Raw genomic sequence first — 27,221 nt, forward strand, 5'->3', positions numbered from 1 at the left:
ATAAATTTTATTTCTTTGCTCATTGCTTGTTCCGCATTAAAATATATAATTTAATTATATTACACTGCTTAAAAACGCTGACAACATATTACAAAAATGTATAGAACATACATAAATAATATATAATCACCAATTCAAAATTTTTACATGTATAAACAATCAAACCTATAGCTGACAGTCTTTCATATACATTAAATAATAAAAATATATATTTGTTTCAGTGGCGGTAGAATGACTGAAGCGCCTATCGTGAGGGTGGAGCAGGGAGCCCTTCAGGGCCGGCTGGTCAGCAATCCACCAAACAGGGCTTTCTACAGCTTTCAGGGCATCCCCTACGCCAAGCCCCCACTTGGCTCCCTACGATTTAAAGTGAGTAGTATTTTTATATACAGTTTGTTTTGTGCATTTTATAAGTACCGTATTAAAACAAATGCATAAATGTTTATTAAATTTCAGAAGTTTAAAAAAAGATTGTAGAAAAATTCTATTGTAATATGAACGATGTTATAAAGCGGGATTTTCCCCAGGATCGGAAAGTCTTCGAGGTAATAAAGACACGAAGTCTGAAATAGAAATGTGTATATTGATCAAGCTTTGCGTATATTTATACCGATTTAAAATTACAATAAAAATTCTCAACCAATTACGCGTCGAGAAAGTATTCTAGAGCGTTCTCTATCGCCCGATATATTTAAAGAATTACATTTCGAATTTAGAACGTTACGTAAGCTAGCTTCCATGTTATCTGTATATGGTACGGGAGTTGTCGCATTTTTCAATATCCAACACGGGATCTAGCCTAAACTACACCCGGCTGCGGTTGGTCATATCTAGCATAAACCTCTTGCTGAGGGGGCAAGTACCTGTGTGAACTCGCTGGTTACCACCCAGCAAGTTACCGCTAATCGTCGCTCTGAACAAGGCCATCACCAGCAAGTCAGTTCGCAAGACCAGTGGCATGACCAGACCTGGTCCCACGAACATCTGTCACGTAGTACTCTAGACCAGGGCTTCTTAAACTTTCGTTAATCACGACCCCATTTATGATTGCGAGTTTCTTGACGACCCCATACAAATATAAAAGAAATTGCACAAAAAATTATAAAATTGAATTTATTATAGTTTCAAAAATAAGACTGGATTCTGACCGTCTTAATTCACACGAATATATTCAAGTAGTAGAATAAATATTTGACATTAAAAACTCCCGACCCCATTTGGGGTCGCGACCCATAGTTTAAGAAGTCCTGCTCTAGACCAAAAAATCGGACCCATAGTTCCGGCTGCGATCCAGCTGAACCCTCTCTCCAACCAGTAATCTATATCTAACAGTGGAAGTCCTGTCTAAAATAATGATGCCTTTAGAAATTGTCTCTAAGTAAATGATTACGTAACACATCTCCCCAGATGTCGCACAGTACTCTTATCGCTCGAGATGTTTGCGGAGATAGCGCTATCGTACAGCGCAAAGTATGTTGTTGATACGGACGGTATTTTGCTGTATTTGTCACCAATAAAGATAATATATACTCCATCTGGGTAATAAAGCTTGGAGAATGTTTTAATATAACCTGTGAGAATAAAGTAATTTCAAGTAATAGATTTAAATTCAACGTACGACGAATAATAAACACTCTGGTCGAGGAAAAACTGGCCTAGGAAAGTAGATGAAGGTAGGAGATGCAAGAGAACATCTACAAGCGAATAATAACAGATCATGTCAAGCGTAAAAGGAATCAATAAAAGACATTGTGTAGGACGAAAGAGAATGTACAACAAAAATAAAATAATAACTGAAAAAATAATTTAACCCGCTTTTTTGTGAAGTGTGGGAACGAGTGGCATCCAAAACGAGGGTAGTTTAAATAAAAAAAACTTCTCGATATCAAATTCAGTATATCAGCTGTGATGTCTCAGGCCTGAGAACAGACGTATAAAACTCATCGAAACTATAAGTTTTTTTTAAATTACATAATTTAATAAAAAATATAAAGATTGAAATAGCCTGAAAGGCGCGATATCTTATGTCAGGTCATATATCCTGAGAATGATTTGCTTTAACTATAGAATTAACGAAAGTGATTACGAATAATACGTCAGATATTTTCTACTCTTCCCAGATCAAAACTCCCCCACGGTGGCATATTATTCCAATTAGATAAGAGTTTAAATCAAATTGGGCCTCTATCTTCTCACATTCTTCTCTTAGAGAGCAAGTGTTCTTTATAAATTGTCCAAATGAACACATAAAATAAATGACTTTTTGTGGGAGTTCGAAAATTAATTCAACAGGAATTTAACTATTTCGCTTTAATGTAAAAATCATTTATGTGACATAGGGGGCGTAATAATTTTAAAACTGCTAAGGTAGGGCATGGCACATATAAGATTGAAAAATAGTGATCTTAATCATGTTTTTAGTTACAAAGCTCAAAAAATTTTTTGGGTACTTCGGCTCGGTCAGATGCATACATTTTTACTGGTTTGGAAAGCTGAACTCTTATATCGTTTGAGCGGGCGCCCTTTAAAGTGAGTTTCGGGAGGGCCCCCGAAAGAGGACCTTGATCTGGGCTATCGCTTAATGCAGGCTTAGTATTCCGAACCTCGACTCAATTGTTTCCTGTTGTCGGGCTATAGTACCATGGGAATGGTCAATGATATGTAAGAGAATGAAGATCTTAATTTTTTTATTTACTTTTCCAGGCACCGCAGCCGCCAGAGCCGTGGGACGAGGTCCGCGATGCCACCTCCGAAGGCAACGTCAGCGCTCAGATCGAACCTTTCTTCCAGAAACAGTTTAAAGGTGACGAAAACTGCCTGTTCCTCAATGTGTATACACCAACACTCGACGGCGAGCTCTTACCCGTGATGGTGCATATACACGGAGGCGGGTTTCAGTTCGGATCCGGCAGTTCCGCCATGTACGGAGGTGATTACCTGGTTGAGAAAGATGTGGTGGTAGTAACCATCAACTACAGACTTGGTCCATTAGGTTTTCTCTGCCTAAATACCCCCGAGGTGCCAGGAAACGCAGGCCTGAAAGACATCATACAAGCGCTGCGTTGGGTAAAGCAAAACATCCATAACTTCGGCGGGAATCCAGGGAACCTGACGATTTCCGGTGAGAGTTGTGGCGGAGTAGCGACCTCTCTCCTTACTGCCAGTCCGTTGTCCAAAAATCTGATCAGTAAAGCCATCATCCAATCCGGAACCGCTTTGAATAGCTGGGCGTTCCAGAACCACCCGCTGGAGAAAGCTAAAGAACTGGCGAAGTCACTCGGTTGTGATGCCGAGGGCGTGGACGAGATCCTGGAGTTCCTTTCTACAACTCCCGTGAAAGACATCGTTGAAATATATTCCACGGATTACTTCAAAAACTTCACTGAAAAGGGAATGAACACTTTCGCACCGGTCATCGAAAAGGAGTTCCCTGGAGTTGAGGCAGCGCTGACCGAGTCTTTCATAGATTTGCTGGTGTCAGGTCGCGTGGCGCAGGTCCCGATTATGATCGGCACCACGACCCTGGAGTTCATATATGAAAGGGAAAGCAATGACTTACAGTCGTACATACCCCCCCAGCTAAACCTGAAGAAAGATAGCAGCGAGTCACTGGAGGTTGCTGAAGGAATCAAGAAGCTCTACTTCAAAGGCAACCACACAGGAGAGGAAGGAATGCTCGAAAGACAACAGCTCCTCTCTGATATCTTGATGAACGTCGACACCCACAGATACGTCCAGTACTTGGTGAAGGCGTCCAACAAACCAATATATTACTACAAATTCGACTACATAGGCGAGTTTAATTTTTCACATAAGCTGTCGGAAGTTCAGCAAAAGCAGCACGCGGGTCACATGGACGACTTGGGGTACCTGTTCAAGAACGACTTCCAGAAGGACGCGAAGCCGTCCGAGCAGGACATCAAGATGAGGGAGAGGATGCTGAGGTTGTGGACCAACTTCGCCAAAGTCGGGTGAGTTGCTTTTCATATTTCTCAAACAATTACGTATATCTTGTGTTTAGCTAACATTGCCACTTCCTGCTCTAATAAACCACCTTTGTTCAATTTCTACTCACAAAAATGCCTTTGATAGAGGCAGGTTTTTTTTTAATTTGGAGCATTTTAGTGATAACTCCAGAACTGGCCAGTCTCCCAAGATACCACGTTGCTCCATTATTAAAGTATAAGACAGCAGTAGGTTTCCTATATATCTGAGATTAAATGACATCTAATAGTGATTTTGCTTGGCCTATGAAAAGTTGCACTGACTGATTCTTTCTTCTTCCTATTTTTTGGATTACCCACTTTTCTACACGAAAATTACTTGATCAATATAAATATTACCAGAATTCCTTTTGTTACTGCATACTGTTCATGAAATACAAGAAACTTACTAACCTGTATTCATTACAGGAACCCAACACCAGACAAGAACCATTACCTGTCGGTGACTTGGCAGCCCGTGACCGAGGAGAACCTTTACTACCTTAGACTAGGCAAAGAGTTGTCATTGGAAACTAATCCAGACAAGGAGAAGATGGAGTTCTGGGACCAGGTGTACAGCAAGTACTTTAAGATCTGGGATCATCCGCAAATTAACAACGTGCCCACACCGACTAAGGTAGAAATTGTCGACTATGTGAAGCATGAGGTTTCCCAACCGGTTGTGGTTGAGGAGACGAGAGTCGAAACTATAGTCCAAGTCGTTGAGCAAACGCAAGACGTTCAGACCATAGTTACACAGGAGCCGGAGCCCGTGTCCATACCCCAACCGGAACCAGTCGCTGCGCCACTAGTGAAACCTGAACCTATTTCACAACCAGCCCCACCACAACAAGTACAAGATACCGTTGACAGGGCTCCGCAGAACGGCTTCAAGGAACATCACGTGAACGGAAACGTCGACCAGCGAAAGGCACGAACTTCCAACGAGATCAAGATGGTGCAGAACAGCAACGGACATCCAAAGGATGTGATTCGGGCCAACGACCCTCCAGAGGACGATCTGCCCAAAAACATAGGCGTCAACAAATTCGTCAACTTCTTCGAGTCGCTCGGCGGCAAGAAGTGAAAACACTCACAACCCCTCCCCACGCAGCAACACAAAACATTCCTTTTATCTTAATAAGACATGTTATATTTAAAATTCCTTGCGATCCTCGGGGAGAAATTGATTATTAAAAAATGTTTAATCAGATGAAAAAAATTATGACTAAATTATTTATTGAAATGTAATTAAAAAATTTAAAAAAATATAGTGATGTTTAGGGCCTTATTGTTTCGTAGAAACGATCTTATAAATGGGATATATGCAATCGCTTAAACCATTGGGGTTTATTGTTCTTTGGTGGTGCGGTGTGGTAGTTAGCGAGGGTAGTCGCAAATTTGCAAATTCTTTGTATCTCAAAATGTCTCCGACACCATAAAAATCCGAACTCATACCTGCGTCGTATTGTAATTTTTTTTTAATTTTTAAATTAAATTTTCATACTACCCTCAAAGAAAGTGTCAACGTGGTTCTACACATCTAATATAAGATTGTTTTATCAGAATGCGTGATCAATTTTTTGATAAAAAGTGGAATGCTCGAAAACGTTTTTTGATATCAGTCCAATTTAGACACATCAGTTGGGTAATTTTCCAATGTTAAAAGAAAAAGGATCAGCTTCTATTACTCGCTTATACCGCGCCACTAGAGAAATTCCTTAATGCTGGTGGGGGAAGTGCACTGGTCTCGAGGTCAGGATGTGACTGCTGGCAACCGTGCTGCGCTTGAAACCAGTGACCAGAGGTGAATGAGAGTAGATGTCGTTTTCATCTAACGACGTCTGCCTCACAATTCGCGGACTCCCCCGTAAGTACAGACACGCCGTGCCAATAAACGTTAGATGTATTCAATAATTACGCTCCAACTACCGCGTAGAGAATAATATGGATGTGTATTTTTATATTATAATGATTCGAAATAAATTGTTTAAAGTACCCGCGTTTGTTTTATTTATTAAATCAAATGTATTAATACCTGTTAAATAATTCAACTTCATATGTTGTTGGAAGTACTATAGTAGAAATATTAAAACGGATGATGACGAAAAGATTTTTTTAAATAGGTTTACTGGTGCCAAGTGGCTATAGTTCAAGTGGACGGGATATCGATGGTGGTAATCCTTAACTTCTTTTTTATGAAGCAAAACTCTGTGGACCCTCGGAAACGGGTTACTACATAGCACTACACTATTTGCAAGATCAAAAAGATATTTATATTCCCGCCGGAATAACACCATTCGAATGAAATGTGCTTATCGTTGTTCAAAAAGATCATTGGTAGTTGATCAAAGAAAGCTGACTTCGCTAAAACAGCGCCGTCAAGCGAAGTCCCGGGTTGAAAGTTCTATGTTAGTTATATATTTACTGTGGTAGCTAAATTCTTTGATCAAAATTTTCGATCACATTTCGGCAAACCATGCAGACAGACTTATAGGAAATCTGTGGAGTCCTATGCCGAGCAATGGATGTTCTATGGCTGAAATAATTCTAATAAAACAATCTTCGTGTCGTTCTTCTCATTTTACGCTAGGAAAAAATAATACCTTTAGCATCGAGCGATCAGATTTTATAAAGGGACTTAGGTCTTACACTCAAAGAGTACCGCTTCATATGCTGGTAGAATATTTCCAGTAACTAGGGACTGAGTTGACTTTTATTCATTTCCTTACACTTCCGAGATCTGTATTGGCATACATCTTAATTTAATATATATTTTTGGTTACTGGAATAATCAGTACCTGTACAAACATATAATAACACAAAAAAAAATTAAAACTGTGATGTTAAACAAACCGTGAAACACATATATAAAAGTGAAAAATTAAAAGAAAATCTGTGATATATCGTAAATAAATAAACCTAAGAATAGAATAGAAGGAAAAAAATGGAACAAAATTGTCGAATGAAAAATTAGGACAGATCGTGTGATGTTTGAAAGGCGAGAGTGGAAATAAATTCGTCTTTTGTGTCGAATAATTGAGCGGTTATCGCATTAAAAATTCATTGAGAAGCAATCGTTCAGCTCATTTGTAGGCACGAATGTATTGTCTGTAGAAAACTTTACTTGACTAGCACCTCATTAAAGAATTGTCACGCAAAACTAATTATTTCCAAGAAAAAAACGAAGTACCTTTAAATTCAAAAATTTAAAATAATTTTAGATGTATTTAACGTAATCGCGAAGTGTAAAATGACTCCCGTGATATATATATATATATTTTAATATTAATACCATACCAGTATGGAGACCCATAGTCCCTTTTCTGTTCCTCCCTTCTACTTTCAAGTATTCAGTACTGCTGTCAATTATTTCAACTCTTGTTCCATATAGTCTTACATATTTTTTGCTCTCTTCATATTTATGAGGAGAAGCGATATAGTTTGAAGGTTTGATATATTCCAGACATAATATTGTAAGACATTTAGACTACTGTCGTCACCAAACTATTTTTCCAATATTTTTATATAGCTTATTTGACTTTACTACCATTCAATAAAAGGTATTATTACAATTGTTACACATCCGTACTTAACAGAAAGGCTAACTTCAACTGGTCAATGTTAATACGGTTTTAAATTTTACAATAATTTGTCCGGTAAGTTGGTTATGCCACGACTGCCAACAATTAGTTAGTACTTTTAAAGAAATGCTTCATGATTAATATTACAGTGTTTCCAAACGTGGGGCTTAACTGCTTTAATGGAGTCAGGCGTTATTTTGCAGAAGTCCATCCTAAGTAAGAAAAGGGCCAATATTAAGCCACTTCCGCATACGCATGGACTCTGTGTTTGGCACTAATCGCTGTAACATAACTTTCTGAAGATGACCCGTGGAGGGGTGAAACACGTTTTGAGTGATTTAACGGTGGTAGTTGTGTAAACCGCATTGTTTGCCGCATACGCATTTATCAGCGGGCTCGCGGGCGGAGCACTTTGTTGCACGACTACCACTGCATGTGCGGAAGTGGCTTAATATTGGTCCTTTTCTTCCTTTAAGACTGTTATCTTAGTGTACTGCTGAGAGTGACTTAAAAGTCAAAAGATGGCGATATATAATTTTATGTATATATACGTTACATAGGTGGGCGTAAGAATATTAGAGGCTAAGGTGAGGCATGAAAAAAAAAGGTTGAAAAATACTAAAACAAGTGATAGCTAAAAAAGAGAATTAAAACTTTTGGCTATAACTGCAACGCAAATAAACACGTATCTCTTTTAATTAAGATTGATTACTGCGACTTTGCAAAAGTCAATATCCTTGGGAGACACCGAATTCGTATACACCAATACCTCGTTTTGCGTTTTTTTCGAAGTAGCGTCGCTGCTTAATTAGTACTAATTTTCACTGTGCGTCGTCAGATTTTTGAGGTTGCGTTGTTTTGGGTTAGTGTTTTTATTTATTTTTCTGAAAGATGGCATAACTTTTGTTTCTAATTGCGTCATGCCATCAAAATTCGGGATTCCCTTTTTAACTAAAAACAACACAATTTGAATACAGTTTTATTTTCACTCTGTTTTGCTAATTTTAGAGTTCAGTTTCAATAATACATATTATATTATACATATTGTATTGTGTTGTAATGAAGTCTGTTGTGCTTTTTTTTAAAAAAAAACATATAAATTTTACGTGTTGTTTCTGGTTACAAAAAAGGTAAATATAATTCCAATTTAGTTTTTGGCAGAGTTAAATTAATTTTGTTTTTAAAAGTAGTATTTTTGTGACCTTGGAACCTATCTTCGATCTTTACATGGTTTGTTATAGAAAATCTTAATTCAAATTGTGTCATGTTTTTTTGGAACGTAACCACGAAGCAGTGAGGTATCGGTGTACCAGAAATTAAACCAAGTATAAACTTATAAATGATTTATTTTTCCTGTCTTATTTGCAATCTATGCATCGGTATGCCTTGTAAAGCCATTGTAAGCACCAACCATCCGTTTTAATCTCTTCCACAGGTTATCATGAAACCATCGCTTCTTCGGATTTTTCAGTCTTCCACAAAACTTTTTTTTGTCATTTTTGTAAAGTCACAATAGTTAACACTCCAGACAAACATTCAGTTGTTCACTTGGTAGAATGCGCTGGCGCGTTATTTAAGATTAGTCGACTGCCTGCTGGTCAAATCTCAGTATCATTAAATCAGAGGTGCCCAGGCTTTCACCTCGTAGAGCACATTTATTAGATCCGGTTGGTCCCCTGTAGTCATATTCCCAAAACTCGAAAATATAATGTAAAGATGCAAATCTTACTATTAAAATACTAAACAGTTCATGTAAGATTGCAAGCAAATACTACAAACCTAGCTACAATGCTTTCATACCTTTATGTCTAAAGAAGCGCTGCAGACGGCATTGCCGCTTTGCAAGTCTTGACACGTTTGTACTTTCGAATATAGAAACTTGCATATGTCATATTCAGTACAATATGGAACATATATACTTGTATTTCATATTCAGTGCAAGAATATGAAATACACATACTTGTGTATTCCATGAAAGTCGCTGAGCTTCTTAAAATATTATCTGCCTATGTGTATGCATATGTGAAATCAAGCCAACATTAAAATTCTTCACAAAAGCAAATAAATTTTCGTGGACCATGGGCGACACCATTTTTTGGTCACACTAATGTAGACCCTCGTTAAGTCTCCCATACGTGGTCCAGGACAACTTTGGGAACTGGTGTTTAAGATCGAAGAAGATTTAATCAAGCAGAGTAATTTAACGCCGCTACACTATAGCCTGATCGCGTTAAAGTAGTGTATCGTTAAATAGCAAGGCGCAAGGGAAGACCGCGTGGCGATCCCTGACCGGGAGATACCGCGGTCCCCCGTTTAGCGCAGAGGGCGACCGGGGGGGTTTTAGTGGGTAGGAATCCCACATACCCCTGTCCTCCCCCCAGAGACAGGGCATCTTGAATACCAGATTTCCCCAACCGAAAAAAAAAAAAGTGTATCGTTGTCACTCAGCCACGTTTAAGATCGTGTAAAATCAGGGTTGAATATACAGTTGTTTGTGTTACTTACCTATACTTACATACCAAAAGCGCCAGCACCGAACCGCTCTGAAACTAAATACCAGTCAGACGTTCTCTTAGAAACACGAAACGTGTTTTATTTTGGCGGTTGCAAACTTTTTTTTTAACAGCCATTTTTTTTTTACAAAAAACAAACTCAAACCACAAGCCTCTCTTTTCTTGTGTTACAATATCTCTTTAATAAGAACACGCAACCGCCTTTAAGAAAATATGCACTGACTCCTTTCGAAAAATATCTTTTTGGGGCCGCGACGTGTGTTCTTTTTTCAAGCGGCCCGCCGTTCTCTTTTCAAATGTTTTTTTTTTCTCACAATATGACTAAGTCAGTAACACAAGCAAGTTAACACTAAATACAATGTACAAACGGACTTAACTAAAATGAAGCGACACGAGTATGTACAGCGACCACGCGGACTTCTACACAAAACCATTACAAATAAATTCCTCGACTTAAACTAGTGTAAAGACCTCTTCACACGAGCGTCTGCAATACCCGCTTAATGTGAAGAGGCCTTTACATTACAAGTTTGCTACAGTAAGAACTTTAAAATTACAGCAAAACAACACTAGTATTGTATTAATTGTTTCAAATCAAATACAGTTTGAGCATAAGCATCAACTTTTGATTTATAAATATAACGTAAGACATATGTGGATACGCTGCAGTAAATTTCATTTTTCATTGCGTCTAATCGGAGGTAAAGCTATTTTTGGTACTGTCAACGTAAAACATAATACGGATATAACTTTAAAAAAACGCAAGAATCTGTCACCTCAATAATTTGAAATTTTCACAAAATTCCGGATGCATGTTCAACGTATCAAAAACTTTTATTTATCTATAAAATCATAACCAATTATTGGTCTTCTTTAAGACCGTTGGATAATTTATTGTCTTGTAAATACATATAACATTTTAATATACTCGATACATAACAGAATTATATTTTCCGGAACATTAGTCATGTCCATATTAATATATACGCTTGACTTAATTTATCGTCAATATCTTAAACATACTTCATGTTACAAAACAGTATTTTGGACATTTTATGTACCAAAACATGAATTGTCTTTTTTATTCATTTTTATAATTTCAAAGATTAAACCGCATTAAATCTATAAATCACAATTGCATGAATAAAACAAGTATTTTTTATGTAACATCGGCGTATCCACATATTTCTTACGTCTCCTAAAATCTCAGCACAAATGAACATGACACTATGTTATTAAATATATAACAATTACATATTTGCTGAAATTACTTGACTTGGTTATTCTTTTTACAATTCAAAAAAAATATGTTTATTATTATTCTATTAAAAACTGCAGAGTCATATTAATTCGAGCTGTGATCATTCAGTCGCATATATATACGCACACAAGTCGGTCGCTTACAGAAATAACAAAAAAAAATTAATCATAAAAAATAACATAATATAAATTCCAAATACAAATTTACAAATTGCATTTACCGATCATCATCTACATTCACCATCACCTACAATACAGTCCACGTTATAACATCACAAAAATATTTAACAACTTTCCTGAATCAAGCAGAGTTATTTAACGCCGCTACACTATATCCCGATCGCGTTAAAATAGTATTCGTTGTTACTAAGCGACGCCCTTCGAACGTAAATTAACGCGTATCCTATTAATCTAGGGGCGTGGCCAAACAATAACGACGGATCTCTATTTTATTAACGCGAATATTAAGTAAAAAAATCACATAAATAATATAAAACATGGATCTAAATGTCGTAGTATAATTGTGTTTATAACCATATCTAAGCCAGCAGTGGGAATATAGATACACCTGGTCTTTTAACCAAAGTATATGTGAGACTAAAAATCTGTAACGCAATCGTATCACGAACTCGACGCATGACATAATGCATACACAAATAATGATTATATATATATATATATATATATATATATATATATATATATATATATATATATATAATCCTGGCTAACTCATACATAGCATAAGTTTTATAATCAGGACATATTCAGAATGGAATCAGCTCAAGCCAAGGTATTTTTTACAGTGTTCTTTGAACTCACCGTGCCTGTGAATGTCTCCTGAGAGATTGACAACCTATATATGAACCGATATGAAACCCTTAGGGCACTCCCTAGCTTTGACCACCAGAGATGTTTTGGCTGAAGGCTTTTAGTGTTCTTATAGTTCATACCCAGTAAAATAACTAAAAAACTACCATTTTTTTTTAATTAGACCACTTGGAACTCGACATTGTTGCTAGATACAATTAAATGTTTTATTTGTAATAAATTATTAATATTCCAATTAAAATACAATACATACAAGTTTTATTTATGGTTCCATGTTTTTTTTATTTGAAATCAATAATAAATGTTTGTGATGGTAACACCAACAAATTGGTCAAAATTAAAAATACTAATTCTAAAACATTTAATGGAATCAGGCGTTATTTTGCGGAAGTCCATCCTAAGTAAGAAAAGGACCAATATTTAGCCACTTCCACACATGCAGTTGTAGTCGTGCAATAAAATGCTCTGTGTTTGGCACTAATCGGTGTAACGTTACTCCTGAGGATGCCCCGTGGAGGGGTGATTCACGTGTTGAGTAATTTAGCTGTGGCGGTTGTGTGATTCGCATTGTTTGCCGCATACGTATTTGTCAGCGGGCTGGCGGGCGGTGCACTTTGTTGCACGACTACCACTGCATGTGCGGAAGTGGCTAAATATTGGTCCTTTTCTTACTTATCTAAAACATTTGTTTCCAGCTAGCTAGGTGCCGACCACTCGGATCCGATCTTGCCTATTTTTGCACAGGCCGATCGAAACTTTGCGTCCTTGGATATTCTATGTTTTATACATAATGCCAATAATTCATCCCTAACTAAAATAAATGAAAATTTGCTTCTAAAAAATCCTTATTTCTATAGCATTGAACATAGCATAGCTTTACCTAATAATATAGAATTATTACTACTAACTTGAAATATTGACACTATCAATTATAACACATAAGTTCACGATATTCCCACTGCTGGGACATAGATATTTGGTCTTCCAATTCCGGGCATCAATAGATGTTTAGTTCCACGTTCGTTCCGCATATGGATTAATTTTCAAAAAGATTTTATTTCCGCATATAAGTAATATATTAAGTTGAACCATAGATATATATTTGTACGAAATATCAGCCAACTACCTCCATAGATCACACGCATCTGTTGTACTTAAATTACTTATGGGAAGCAAACGCATTTATATTACACGGGGAAGTCAATCTGTATTAATCCTCACTCTTAGTATATATACATATATATATATATATAACTCGGAAGCCTGCTAGATCGCCAGAGCAAATTTATACAAAACTATATCTCTATCACTATGTGTTCTCGAAGTCTTATATAAACGATATATTGTTATATTATACTAAACGACCATTTAATTGAATCGTAAGTAATTATTTAAAAAAAAAAAACGCTAGCTTAACAAAACTAACTTTTTTTCTCCGAGATATCCTGCCTTTTTGTCTCCATGTATATATTCTAGATATCAAAATCCAGATGATTGTCAAATACCACAAGGCATATATTGGTATATAGGTTCTGTACAAATGTCAAATTATTTTCGAACTAATATATATATGTACATATGTGTTCATATTTTTTCATATAGCAATAATTTTATTTTACTAAAATAATTGAATACTTGAACAAATTTATTGTCAAATTTAAAAGGGTTTAAAAAATCTTTTTCATATATATATGTGTGTGTGTGTGTGTGTGTGTACATACCTATTATGTTGATAATGTATGTATAATGTGTGTATGTATTCATTTACCACCGACAACGCATTGCGTGTTTAGTCTAAAACAAAAGGACTAAGTATTGGAGGACATTAAGTATTTATTTATATATATATATATATATATATATATATATATATATATATATGTATGTATGTATATATACACACACACACATATATGTATATATGTATCTCGTAAATTTTTGAAATGGTTGCTACTGACCTATTAGGCCTGAATTCGGTCAACTCGGGGATACACATAAATATAAACTGATTTTATTTGGAACATCTACGACACCATGTTGAATTATTATAGTGTACATGTTATGGGAATGGCCAGTATTTTAGTAGATATAAAATAATTTTATTTAGATAAAATGGTTTAATACATATTAATGTCAAATCAAGTCAATTAACCAAACGATAAGTTTTTATATTGGCAAAAACTAAAAGAAGGTTTTTTTTTATAATAATGTCAACAGAAATCTACCATCTATTCGAAAATAGTTTAAGAATTCTTTTTTTTCTTCATAATAGATATAATTCAATTTAAATGAATATATCTCTCACATCAGGTGATAGTCAACACACTATATCACATACAAGTGATAAGCGCTAGGTTAGATTCAAGAATGATATGCAAAGTTTTGTTAAGAAACATTATTGCAAATATAGACAAAATGCAACTTTATCTATTTCCTATTAACTATACGTCCACATTAGATATATAAATAGAACTAAACACCTATACTTGTACCAGTGATATATATCTATATAATTGAAAACTACGGCTCTGTACACTAGCCATCTTCGGCAATTACCAGATATATATTGCACGTATGTATCTTTCTTGTGTCTAAAACTGCATTGAATACGGTCCAACTATAAATAAACATATATAAAAATGTATAATTTCAAATTTATCACAAATATTTACGAAAACATATTACACACATATATATATATACTACTATAACCGAGCTTGTGCGATTTAATTTAATGTGATGTATAAATATTATACTATCATCATATATTACGTGTCCCATAAATCAACGCCAAGTCAAAATTAGCCATTTTGTATTGCAAAAACCTTACCAGCCAAAGATTATAAGTACTTATAAGTCTACAAGAGATTTCCACCTATATATTGACTTGTAATGACATCTCTGGAGGCATAAGGCTTTGACATAGATTTTGATAGAAATATTCCTTCAGAGCAAAGGTCGAGTAAGAACGGATTTTATATTCCACCCGAGAGGGGGAATGATAAGGTAATGGGGGGGGGGGCGTTTACTAAAAATCATTACAAGAAGCGAGTGGAGGACAGCTGGTACAAATATTAGAGAGACCGAAAAATAAGATCGTTTCTGTCGACATATTTTTACGAAAAAACTGATTAATTTGTTACCGCTCCAACATTGATTTATATACTAGATTGTTAATAACGAAGGTGAATATATTGTTGATCAGAAATAAAAATCTTGTTAAAAATGTAGTGGTGTGAATTTGACTTGAGAAAGCGACATTACTTTCCGGTCCCCTTAATATAAATAATGTATCTCAATTTTTCAATTTAAAAATGTTTACGTATGTAAATTTATTTCACCATTAACACATTAATGACCGCTCACGAGTTTTCACGTGTTTCGTCTCTTACGGATGGATCACGTAATAACACGTGTTTTCTACACGCTGTCTTTAGATCGACCTTTGGAATCATTACATCGACCTTTGGAAAGAGACAATCGGCTAATTTCGGCTTCGTAGAGCGTTATCTCTGTCGCACGACTGACAAAACGTCACATAGGTAGTGTGGGACAGAGACAGTGCTCTACGAAGCCGATTGTCTCTTTCCAAAGGTCGATGAGCAATATTTATCGCCGGGTACTGTACTATGTTGGCAAGAGATAATTATATGTCAGCACATTAGAAGCCAAAAAATATTTATCGCCGGAGATTGTAAGTTCTTAAGTGTTATATGTTCAACACGCGTAAAGATATAGTGTATTCTATACATATCATTTTCTCTTTCTAACGCATTATGATGGTAGAGACACATAGATTCTTGGCAGTGTTGCTTCACAGACGCTTATCCACTAATAACAGAGTAAACTTTTACTTTAATCATAAAGTTAAATGTTTACATTTCCTAGACGATATTCATGTTCCAGACGCTTTTGAACTTTATTTCAACAACATAAGGTGCACAGTTGTTTGAATTATTTAACGAATATTACCGATCTTAAGTAATTTCAGTTTAAGAAAAGTGCATCCTGTTCGCACATATCGTAAATGTCCTAAGAGTGAAAGAGACGTCGCTCTACAAAACCGAAGTTCGCCGATAGCGTCCGAACTCTACCGAATACTACCAGGGGTTACGACGCGCTACCGCTACGGTATATAACCTAGTACAAATACCTAACGTACTATTTATTGCTTTAAATGAGGTATTGCAGATTGCTCAACACTTCTAAGCTAAATATTTAGAATTTTACGCATAATTTTGTTCAGAATCAATAGAATATATATAACGATGTTACATTTGTACCGACACCAGCACATAAAGCATTCGTATTTATCTATATCTTTCTCTGTCGCACACATCTTTCGTTGCTCTCGCACGGACGCCACTTGTGATTTGTTGTGTACAATCCTTTCTACCAATCAGCTGCATATATTACTACGCGCTTCAAAACTTGGAGCGATTGTATTTATATATATACCTTTCTCTGTCGCACACATATTTCGTCGCTCTCGCACAAACGACTCATGTGATTGGATGAAAAAATATGGATTGTGATTGGTTATGTAAACAAAGTTAGTTACAATATATGTAGCAACACAACGATTGAATTGTATATAAAATGAATTCATTTAAATTTCATTGAAAAATAGCAGCTGTTGAGTTTCCGGCTCTTCTCAACAGATCAGCGTTCAGAGCGTGTGGTAGCTTGCTACTTATGTGTTAAAATAATCGACGCGCATGTAAATTTGGCCTATTTATCAGGGAATTCGTTTATCGATTCAAATACATCAATAATGACAGGAGACTTATTGTCTTTTAAAATTTACATTGTAACTTTTAACTATACCGACATTTTATTTATACAATTATAAAACAAGGCATCAACGGAAGTCCACAGCTGGACATAATTTTGTAATATGTCCAGTGGGAAGTGGTTTGCGTCCAATGTCTTCTGACCTAATTATTGCGAATGATGTACCAGAATTTACATTTCGGTTTAAAGTACATAACTTGACGTCTTCTACAGTCTATCCATCACCTTCATCACTACTCCTACAACTTGACTATAAAATTTCAAATCGTCATAAAATTCTCTATTGATTCTGAACATGAAAATTTTATATCCCTCGTCCGGTCATTACAACCGCCCACCCATCCGTGTGTATGATCCTATTAACACTATAAGGCAGTATTCAAGTTTAAGTTACTCATACATCTCGTAAATTGTCTTATTGTACCTTCTAGACCAGGGGTGTCGCACTCATAGGCCAACTTTGGCAAAATTAAATAGATATATATATTATCACTTGTACATTATAATGAATGTATATAAAGTTAAATTTCTGACACTACTATTTTATTTATCCAAACCACAAAAATCATTCCGGGAGTTTAACACCCCTGTTATAAACGAAGGCATGTAGATCCAGTTTAAAAGCCTGTATAATATATTTGAAACAATATATATGTATATATATAAAATAATTAAAATTATAATTAAGTCATCGTTATATGTTGAGCGATCAATTGAAAAAAATAAAATATAATTAAATAATATATACTGGTGTTAACTGGAATATATTAAAATATTGCTTCAACAATTCAAATCAATATTTAGTGTGATAATATTATCCGGTGTGTAATGTAATATTTAAATTGAATCCCTAAGGTTTGTTCGGTACCATACCTAGGGGGTAGGGTATATAAATAAATAGCACTAGATGCGTCCCCGCTGCGAAAGCTTATCGTACATTGGTGTTACGGATATAAACCTATCGATTATAAACTATTTAGTGTACTATTCAAATATTCCTTAAGGCTGACAGTGCTTCCCACTGCTGGGCAGCTATGCGCAGCAGTATAGAGCGGTGTATGTACATGACGGCGTCGCAGCGTGCCGCATGCGCCGTGTACCGCAGCCGCTAGCGGCCGGCGCGACGTCAACGCCTCCACGACCTGTCTTCCTCTGCATCCTCTTCCTCCTCTTCGTCGAAACGAAGCAGTGCCTCCTCCGATGTCTGCTTCTAAAAATCATTAAAAAAAATTTAAATAAATCTTTGTAGCAGTGTACATCTTATTCTCTTATCTCTTCATCATATATAAAGTAATACCCCGCTTTACACGCGTTAACTGAAATTCGCGTATAACGAGGTTTATGATTAAACATAGTCAAAAATTATTACAAAAAAATACAAATCATTTTAATCAATCACTTTAATTCTAGGAACACTTTTTGCAATACATACTCTAATTTTTTACGGAAAAATACATCTGTTGTCTTTTGGGTAACGTTTTGTTTACGTTCTTGTAAAATACGTTCATAACACCCAACACTGTTTTTAATTGTTTGACAGATGGCCAAGACACCATAGAGAAGTTGATGACTACATTATATTTATACGCACTCTTTCGCGTAATTCGAGGCATTTGAGCGCGAAATTTGCAATTCGCGTTATAGTGAAACCGCGTATAACGGGGTCGCGCAAAGCGAGGTATTACTGTATATATATATATATACATATATATTGGGATTGATGTAGATAGGTGCAAGAGTTGATGCACTAATTTCAATTAACCCGGTGTGTATATATATACATATTTATACACATACACAGGCCCCCTCTAAACATTTCCATATTCCTCATATATATTTATAATAAATATGTATGTATATAAAAATTTAATCAGTGTTTAGTATGAACACACACCTAGTATATTATATTTGCACTTCTCTGTGGGACAATGATCCCAAAGTGCACATTTGACTGTTACACTGTGAACTTGGACCCTTGGACTGGCTGTGAGTAGGGTAACAATTATGTTAACTGTGTATCTCATGACAATCCCTCTGTAGAATGGTTAAGAGTGCAATTGACAAGACTCACATGAGATTTATTCAAACAGTAAGTCTCAGAATTTAGAAATCTTTTATATAAACATACATTCATAATACTTACTCAACTGACTTGTCTTAAATACCTTGTATTTTGTATGCTTTTTAATTTTTTTCTTTCATTTGTCCAATAAAATTTTCCAAATAGTAAATTGTTTACATTTATTGAAATATATATCTATATATACCTTGGCAGAGAGATTTTCTTTCGTATGGTTCTTTATTTGTTTCCATGTGTGCATTAATAAATAAAATAAATACTTTAGTTGAAAATAATACAGCCTGTTAGATTTTTATTTCATTCAGGCTATATCAGACAATGTATACATAAAATGGTATTATTTAACTATTAAAAGATGTATTGTTGTATAATTTCTTCTGCTACTTCTCCAGAACTAGCACGTTGTGATAGAGAGAAGATAGTCAATTAAAAAAAACAGCTGTTGATCAACAAAAATTCTGTTATAAGTTAAATAAATTATCTCTTTATCTTTAATATATGAAAAACTTGGGCCAAATAACCTCAGTTTCAAATATGTATACATAGACCACTAAAGCCATGTTCTAACTAGTTCTTCCTCGACCAATTCAAAATCACGATTCATGTTAGTTGAAATTCTTCTCCGGTTATTTAGGCCATATAGCCCGGATACAATTAGATAATTTCTATAAACAACTGGTTGTAGTTAAAATAGATAGCATCACCTATCCGTTGATCTGATAAAGTGAAGTCAATAATTTAACTTGCAGTATAGTGTATGGATACAGCTTTGTATGGTGAACTTGATTGCTTGAACAAAATTTGTTTTTGATAATGAGTCCAGACATTGTGACAGCTAATTGTGAACAGTACATTAGGAGAGATGGTTTGAAATGGTGGCAGAAATGCAATGGACATTGTAGGCTGTATACTCTCTGTTACTGCCTCAATGGAAGAAGACAGGACAGCACGGAAACAGCTAATCATTGGTTCAGTCAAGACCTTCAGTGATGAAGGAAGAATTGAGAAGTTGGAAACCCCTTGAAATATTTAATTTCACTAAGACACCATACAAGGAATTAGTCGACTCAGAAACTTCGATTGCCTTTCTTAACATCTGAATATCTGCCGTAGTCTGTGACGATTGTTATCTATATAACTAAATGAAATCAGAGTGTCTGTTTCTAATATACGGTACTTATATAAAAATTGCTATTTATTTGTCTGTCCGTCTTTTTGTTCCGGCTTATTTCAGAAATGGCTGGACCTATTTAGTTGGAACTTATACTAGCAGGTAGCTGATGTAATAAAGAGTAACTTGGGTTACTTTACTCAACACAACTCACCTCATTCTCTTTCGGTTCCTCCGGAGCCGTATCACCGTTCTGCACCTGCGTGGGTTGGCTAGCGCCACCAACCAGTTTGTTGTTTGTCACCCACGTTATCTGTCAATATATACAGATTACATTTTATCTATGTATATAAAATATCATTTCACTTCTACATATTGCTTGATTATTGAATTTTTTTATTGAGGGTAGAAAAATATACAGTGTAAGTGTTGGGACCGTGTATTATGACATTCTTTCTCCCTTCGAAATAAGTGTGAAAACAGAGATCATAATATATATATAAACGTTCAAAGAAATGATAATGTTCGAGAAGCTTTATTTGCCACCGACGCCAGGAGCTCAAGCGACATAGTTTTTAAATGAAATATTAAATGAACTCAAAAGAATACACATAGTCCTGTAGTATATATTTCCCGCAAACGTTATTTTGCAAAAAAAATTAAAGTTTTTAATTAACAAATGTAAGATAAGGGTTGATCGTAGAGGGGTGAAAATTTAGGTTTGTATGTATTTTTGTATGCTGTATCATAATAAAATAAAAACCAAAAAAATTGTCTTAAAAATTAAAAATAAAATTTAGGAGTGGACCACCCTTATCACTTAGGGGTATGGAAAAGTAGCCGATTCTCAGACATACTGAATACGCATGTGAAATTTGGTAAAAATCGGTCAAGCCGTTTCGGAGGAGTTCAAGTTCGAACACCGTGACACGAGAATTTCATATATTAGATATACTGCTGTACTGTGGAAATAATGGCGTTTACACACTAAAATTAGTGTATGAGATCGAATGGCAATTCGGAGTGAAAGAGTATAGGCTATAGCGGAATAAATGACCCATGAGGCCTAAGGTTCTGAAGCGGCAAGTAAAACCTCGACCCAAATGATGGACTGACGAATTTACTAAGGTCGTCGGAAGACACTAGATGTCGCTTCCAACCCGTCCTGTTGGTAATATATGTGGGAAGCCTATGTACAACAATTGACGGCTTACAGTTAAAACGATAATGATGTAAGGTATAATTGTTAACAGGTCCTAGTGGAAAACTATTTGTGAGGTCTTTGTCCAGTAATGGACCTCCTAAGGCTACAAACGATGATGTTGATGACTTACGGAGAGAGTGCGGTCGTTGTAGTGTCGCGCTCGCTGCAGAGCTAACTCGGCCTGCGCGCGCGCACGGTACTGCAGCACCAGCTCCGGCACCGCCAGGTTCACCTCCTTGCCCGTCACCTCGCCGAATTGCTGCCCATCAACACGAACAATGGTTAACATTTTACTTATTAACATATAAATAATTAAACTACTCTAGCAATACAAGTACAAGCCCGAGTCGAGCCTTGCAGTGGCTTCCAGCAACCATTTCCCATTACTTACCAAAAGATCAAAGAAACTACAAAAATTGAATTCAGCTATGGTGACATTCCACAGTATAAAAAAAGCTAAGGTTCTTCTCCGAATGCTATCCAATCATCGTGGTGGTATTAGGGAGTTTCAAAGACATCCAGAATAGCACAGCACATGGGATTGTTGTTGTTGCCGATGTCTTGGAAATTTTTTTTATAATGGCCCCCGCTTCACTTATTTCATATGATGTATGAAAGAAGATAATGAAAATAAAAAAATAAGTAAGTAAGAACGAAAGAATGATAAAAAGAATGACGAAATGAATGATAATGATATGATCTATCATTCTTTTCATTCTTACCACAATTCTTCTGTCTTTCTCTTTCGCTCTATGACCTTCCATTCCTCTCTCATTTTTCATTTTCACATTTTCTTTATTTTATTTCTGTTTATTTTATTTTGGAACATTTAGAGCTCTTCCTTTTTTGTACACTACCTTCCTGTTTAGAAAAGAAACCCTAGCATAAGGCTAGATGGGTGTTCCTCAATAGGTGCAACCTCTGAACGGGTCTTATGTATAACCTTATGTTCTACTCAAAGGCATGGACATCTTGGCCAAACTGAAGAACACCTTCCCCCCCCCCCCTACAACCAAAAAATTGAGAACCCATACCGCGAAGTGCAGCAACAGTGCGTCCAATTCATCAGGCTCGAAACCGGAGACGAGCAACGCACGAGGGCGATGGTCCACGCTCTGGTTGACACTGAACGCCTTTCCAGCCGCCGCGCCGCCACGCACAAACCTCGTGCTACCGAAACGTCCTCCCCTATAAAAAAACATTACAATATTAACATATATTAAACTTAAACGCGATACAAATGCGAATATAAAATGCTTAATTAAAATATTTCTTACCGGATTTTTCGTTTCACGATACGATAGCTTGAAAAATAAGAATATAGATAAGACATTCAATTAATAATTTTATTATTGAATTTAGAATTACTTGTACAGGCCGATTGGCTATAAATGTAAAAGCTTCAAAGAAGTGAATGTATATCTGCTCGGAAAGAATGCTTCATATTGAATTTTCTCAAAAATACAGTTTAAAATCGATTGCTTTGGATATACTACAAACTTCAGGACCATAAACAATAATATTTTATTTAAAATACGTTGTCGACATACCCAAAAGTCGAACTAATCGATTTGACAGCTCGTTTTTGGTGAGAGTCGCCAAGATTTGGAACGACATGTCTAGGTCTATTTTTCCTAACGAGTTTGAATTCTGAGTCTTTAATATAGAGTATATTGTACAGGTTTCTTTTGGATGGGCGTGTACCATCTTCGTCTTCATCTACACTTTCCGTCAGGTGAGATGGAAGACAAACGCCTATTCCATTACAACTATATCTAATATATAAAATTCTCGTGTCACGGTGTTCGAACTTGAACTCCTCTGAAACGGCTTGACTGATTTTTACCAAATTTAATATGCGTATTCAGTAGGTCTGAGAATCGGCTTCTGTCTATTTTCTATACCCCTAAGTGATAAAGGTTGTTCACACTTAAAAAAAATTTTTTATTTTTTTAACGAAATTTTTTGTTTTTATTTTTTATGATACAGCATACAAGAATACATACAACCATAAATTTTCACCCCTCTACGATCAACCCTTATTTTTTATTTGTAAATTAAAATATTAAATTTTTTTTTGCAAAACAACGTTTGCGGGATCAGCTAGTATATATATAAAAAAATCGTTTCTAACACTGACAGGCGTCATGTCTTGTAACAATGGTTTGGCAACACCTTGGGTTACCTGTAAAACCCTTAGTCCAATATAAACCTGTTTCCTTTACATTCTCGTCCTGATACTTTATTATTTCTACATATATAACGAAATATAAGCTAACGAGGATACAATTAAAGGAACAAACCTGGAGTGTCCTCGTCTCATGATGGGATGAGATGGAAACTGGATAGACATCTGCCGTCTCAGTTCAACTATCTTCTTTATCAGCTCAGTCACGTCCTGTCCCTCCTGTGTATATAACAATATACCAATTTTAATACAATTAATATTAAATTTAGTTTTTGACTTTAACCCTTTTATTTATACTTTAAAAAAATATTTACCTTGCAGATAAATACACTGAAATGCAGGTAAAAATAGAAAAAAAAATGTGTATAATATTTTTTATACTTATTTTTTTTTAAACCTTAAGGTGTAGATATACAACACTGTGCATCTACTTTTAAGTGTAGTACTCATTTTACGCTTAAGTAGTATTTTGCGGTTTTACATTATGCATTTAAGGGTTAAATGTTTATATTTAAATAAAAAACTATTATCTCTCTGCTTTCATTATCATATAAGCCAATAGACACCCACTGTAATGTTGAAGCCTCATTGATATGATAGTAGTTTTCTTGTTATTACCTTGTTTATTTTTATTTTGCAATAAAAATTGTATATTTTATTAATGTACATATCTATTTAAAATATCGTATTGTAAATTATTGGCAAATGTTATATTATGTGCGATCCGCTAAAAATTTTTTAATTCAAATTGGCCCGTTTAATTAAAAGGTTGCTCAACCCTGACTTTAATGATTATTAATGCACCTTTTTATAAGAAAACCCTAGGTTTAGAAGATGTTTTTTTTTATTAAATTGTCCCCGCTGTTGGGGACCTCTCGTTCCCCTATCTCGTGTGGAACAGGGACTTTTTAATTCTAGTAATTTATTTTATTTTGCAACATTATTTATTGTTCAAATATTTAACACGTATTATTCCTTTTATTTCTATATTTTAGTGTTTGTTTTATTTTTACTTATTGCATTTATTACCACCTTCCTGCAGTAGCTGAGGAAGCAGGTTTAGAAGGTGTTACTATAATGACCATTTTCACTGTCCTAATTACAGTTAAAAATAATTACTAATATATGAATATTTTTATCAATTAGGAGTAGAAGAATGAAATGGAGATAAATAGAGAATTTGTAGCACCGACCTGCTGCTTGGTGAACATGTCCAATTCTGCATCCAGGATCTCCTTCTGCGCCTCCTCGCGGGTCTTTGGCTTTTTCGCCTGCTAACAAGCAAATGAAATCATAAGCAATGTTTCAAAATCAAAAGCTAAAAAAGATATAAAAAGTGAAATTGTCAGTTAAAATTCCCATGTATTAGATAAAGGGGGAGCGCGAATGACAAGACGCACACGAGATAATTGAGAACAGACGTCTTGACGTTTGTCTACGACCCACGTCTTGGTATTTAAGTGGTGATACAGTAAGAACGCGATTGTAAAACGCACACGAGATATTTGAAAGCAGACATCTTGATGGTTGTCAACTTTACCCGTCGTGGTATGGGGAGGTTGATACAAGGAAAGCGCGATTGTCACGACGCACATGAGATAATTGAGAACAGACGTCTTGACGTTTGTCTACGTCTTGCGTCTTTGTATTTAAGTGGTGTTACAGTAAGAATGCGATTGTTAAAACCCACACGAGATATTTGAAAACAGACGTGTTGATTGTTGTCAACCTTACCCGTCGTGGTATGGAGGGTTGATATAGGGGGAAAGCGAGATTGTCAACACGCACACGAGATAATCGAGAACAGACGTCTTGACGTTTATCTACGACCCACGTCTTGGTATTTAAGTGGTGATACAGTAAGAACGCGATTGTTAAAACGCAAACGAGATATTTGAAAATAGACGTGTTGATTGTTGTCAACCTTACCCGTCGTGGTATGGGGAGTTGATACAGGGAAAGCGCGATTGTCACGACGCACATGAGATAATTGAGAACAGACGTCTTGACGTTTGTGTACGTCCCGCGTCTTCATTTTTTAAGGGATGTTACGGGGAGAGTGCAATTGTCAAAACGCACACGCGATATTTGAGGACGGATATTGATACAGAGAGGGCGCGATTGTTAAGACGCACTTGCCCGCACAGTAAGTTATATATATATATTATATATACCATTATCACTAGTTAAACACAAACAAATCTTCACACATTCCAACACCCGTATATAAGTATATGAACATGTTATATATGGTAATGTCGTTTAATACATTTAACATAAAAGATGTGTATTGTATTCTTCCCAATTCCACATAGTAAATAATTCTATATCAATAAAAATAGACCCAACAATTAAATTTTTTAAGCAAATACACTTTTTAATGTCCTAATGTATTACAGATTGTCATATTAGAAAGCCTAAATTTTAATACACAATGTTCTATAAAACCTACCATTGTAATACATTGTTACTCATTTCTATTTACCTACATCTGTAATCTATTTACAACTTCTATTTCTAAATACTCAACTACATCATTACTTTAATATACGATAATGGTTTAGTTATCTACATGAAATATTTTGAATTGGCAAGTTGAACTGGCAACCCCGAGACCGGCAAACGCAACGTCGAATTAAAGAAAGAGAGAAAGAGAAATCCTTCACAGTAAGAATGAGACAGAGAGAGAGAGTGAGTGGGTGAATATCAAAAAGCAAAATGATTTTTTTTTCTAACATACATCTCTATTCCAACAACAAGAATGGGGTCAGGAGATGTTCTTAAAAACGGGGGGCCTTAAAAAAATCATTCTATGTTCGCCAACAAGGTGTATAAAGGACTTTGTAGAGTCATTGGAAGATGCTAGATGCAAATCGCTTCAAATCAGTCTTATATCAATCTATGTGGGAAGCCTAGGTCCATCAGTGGACATCCTATGGCTGAAATGATGACGATGCACTCAGGATTTAATAGAGTGATGAAAGCGTCGCGAACTTTACAAATATACAGGACTGCCCACAGGCTCTAGGCTGAGGTCCATTGATTTAGATATTTCAACGAACTGGAAGTGACTTTTAATGACAATATAATATATAAATGGTTACATTTAAAATTCGTATAAGTGGGATACTGTATTTTTTAAATTTAATAATAGGTGTGACCACAAGATTTTTTCGAAATTTTTTTGCATTTATATAATGAAACATACATATTTTTATATTAAAGCGAAAGGGTTAAACTCGTGTCGAGTCAACATTCGAATTGCCCCACTTGTGGGGCGTGGGCACGTTGGGAAACACTGCAAAAGTGCACCGACAATATAGTCAAGATCGCAGAATGTTTCTGCGGGAGTAAGAACGATCACCGTCGCGAGTGGAGTCTTGTGTCTTTTAGCTGGTGATGATAATCCAAATAGAACCGGTCCAGCGGTTTCCCGCAATCATTACTATGTCTTCGGTCCCACTAGTGGGGTGCCTAGCCACGCCGCGTCTACCGGCTCGTAATCACCACTCGAGAACCTTTCGGCTCCAACTGCCACTTCAGACGAGCAATTCATCGAGCTGATGATGATGTATGGTGATGGTTGTAATTTACATACAAGTATTTAATAACTTACGGTGCGCATGCGCTGTGCTTTCTTATGATTATTGATAATTTCATCTACGGGATGTTC

At 35.7% G+C, this 27,221-nt stretch overlaps 2 protein-coding genes across 6 annotated transcripts in view; one reads left to right on the forward strand and one right to left on the reverse strand.

The window, feature by feature from the left end:
- The window catches only part of LOC137923069 (juvenile hormone esterase-like), a 53,380-nt gene extending 47,397 nt beyond the window's left edge, over positions 1 to 5,983 (forward strand). For all 5 annotated transcript variants that reach the window (XM_068766197.1, XM_068766195.1, XM_068766198.1 and 2 more), the window contains 3 exons: positions 222 to 369; positions 2,704 to 3,971; positions 4,413 to 5,983. In XM_068766197.1, coding sequence (XP_068622298.1) covers positions 222 to 369; positions 2,704 to 3,971; positions 4,413 to 5,070 — 2,074 coding nt within the window. In that variant the 3' untranslated portion in view covers positions 5,071 to 5,983. The remainder of the gene's footprint in view (positions 1 to 221; positions 370 to 2,703; positions 3,972 to 4,412) is intronic.
- Positions 5,984 to 17,950: 11,967 nt separating this feature from the next.
- The window catches only part of swm (Zinc finger protein swm), a 32,860-nt gene continuing 23,589 nt past the window's right edge, over positions 17,951 to 27,221 (reverse strand). Inside the window, exons 19-24 of the mRNA XM_068765741.1 lie at positions 24,742 to 24,822; positions 23,664 to 23,767; positions 22,395 to 22,548; positions 21,491 to 21,619; positions 20,371 to 20,469; positions 17,951 to 18,175 (exon numbers count right to left, since the gene is read on the reverse strand). Of these exons, the coding sequence (XP_068621842.1) occupies positions 18,092 to 18,175; positions 20,371 to 20,469; positions 21,491 to 21,619; positions 22,395 to 22,548; positions 23,664 to 23,767; positions 24,742 to 24,822 (651 nt within the window). The 3' untranslated portion in view covers positions 17,951 to 18,091. The remainder of the gene's footprint in view (positions 18,176 to 20,370; positions 20,470 to 21,490; positions 21,620 to 22,394; positions 22,549 to 23,663; positions 23,768 to 24,741; positions 24,823 to 27,221) is intronic.

The sequence above is a fragment of the Battus philenor genome, unplaced genomic scaffold (genome assembly GCF_028537555.1).
Source record: "Battus philenor isolate CCGP_79_NKW_IND1 unplaced genomic scaffold, ilBatPhil1.0.hap1 SCAF_20, whole genome shotgun sequence".
In the NCBI taxonomy this organism is placed as follows: Eukaryota; Metazoa; Arthropoda; class Insecta; order Lepidoptera; family Papilionidae; genus Battus; species Battus philenor.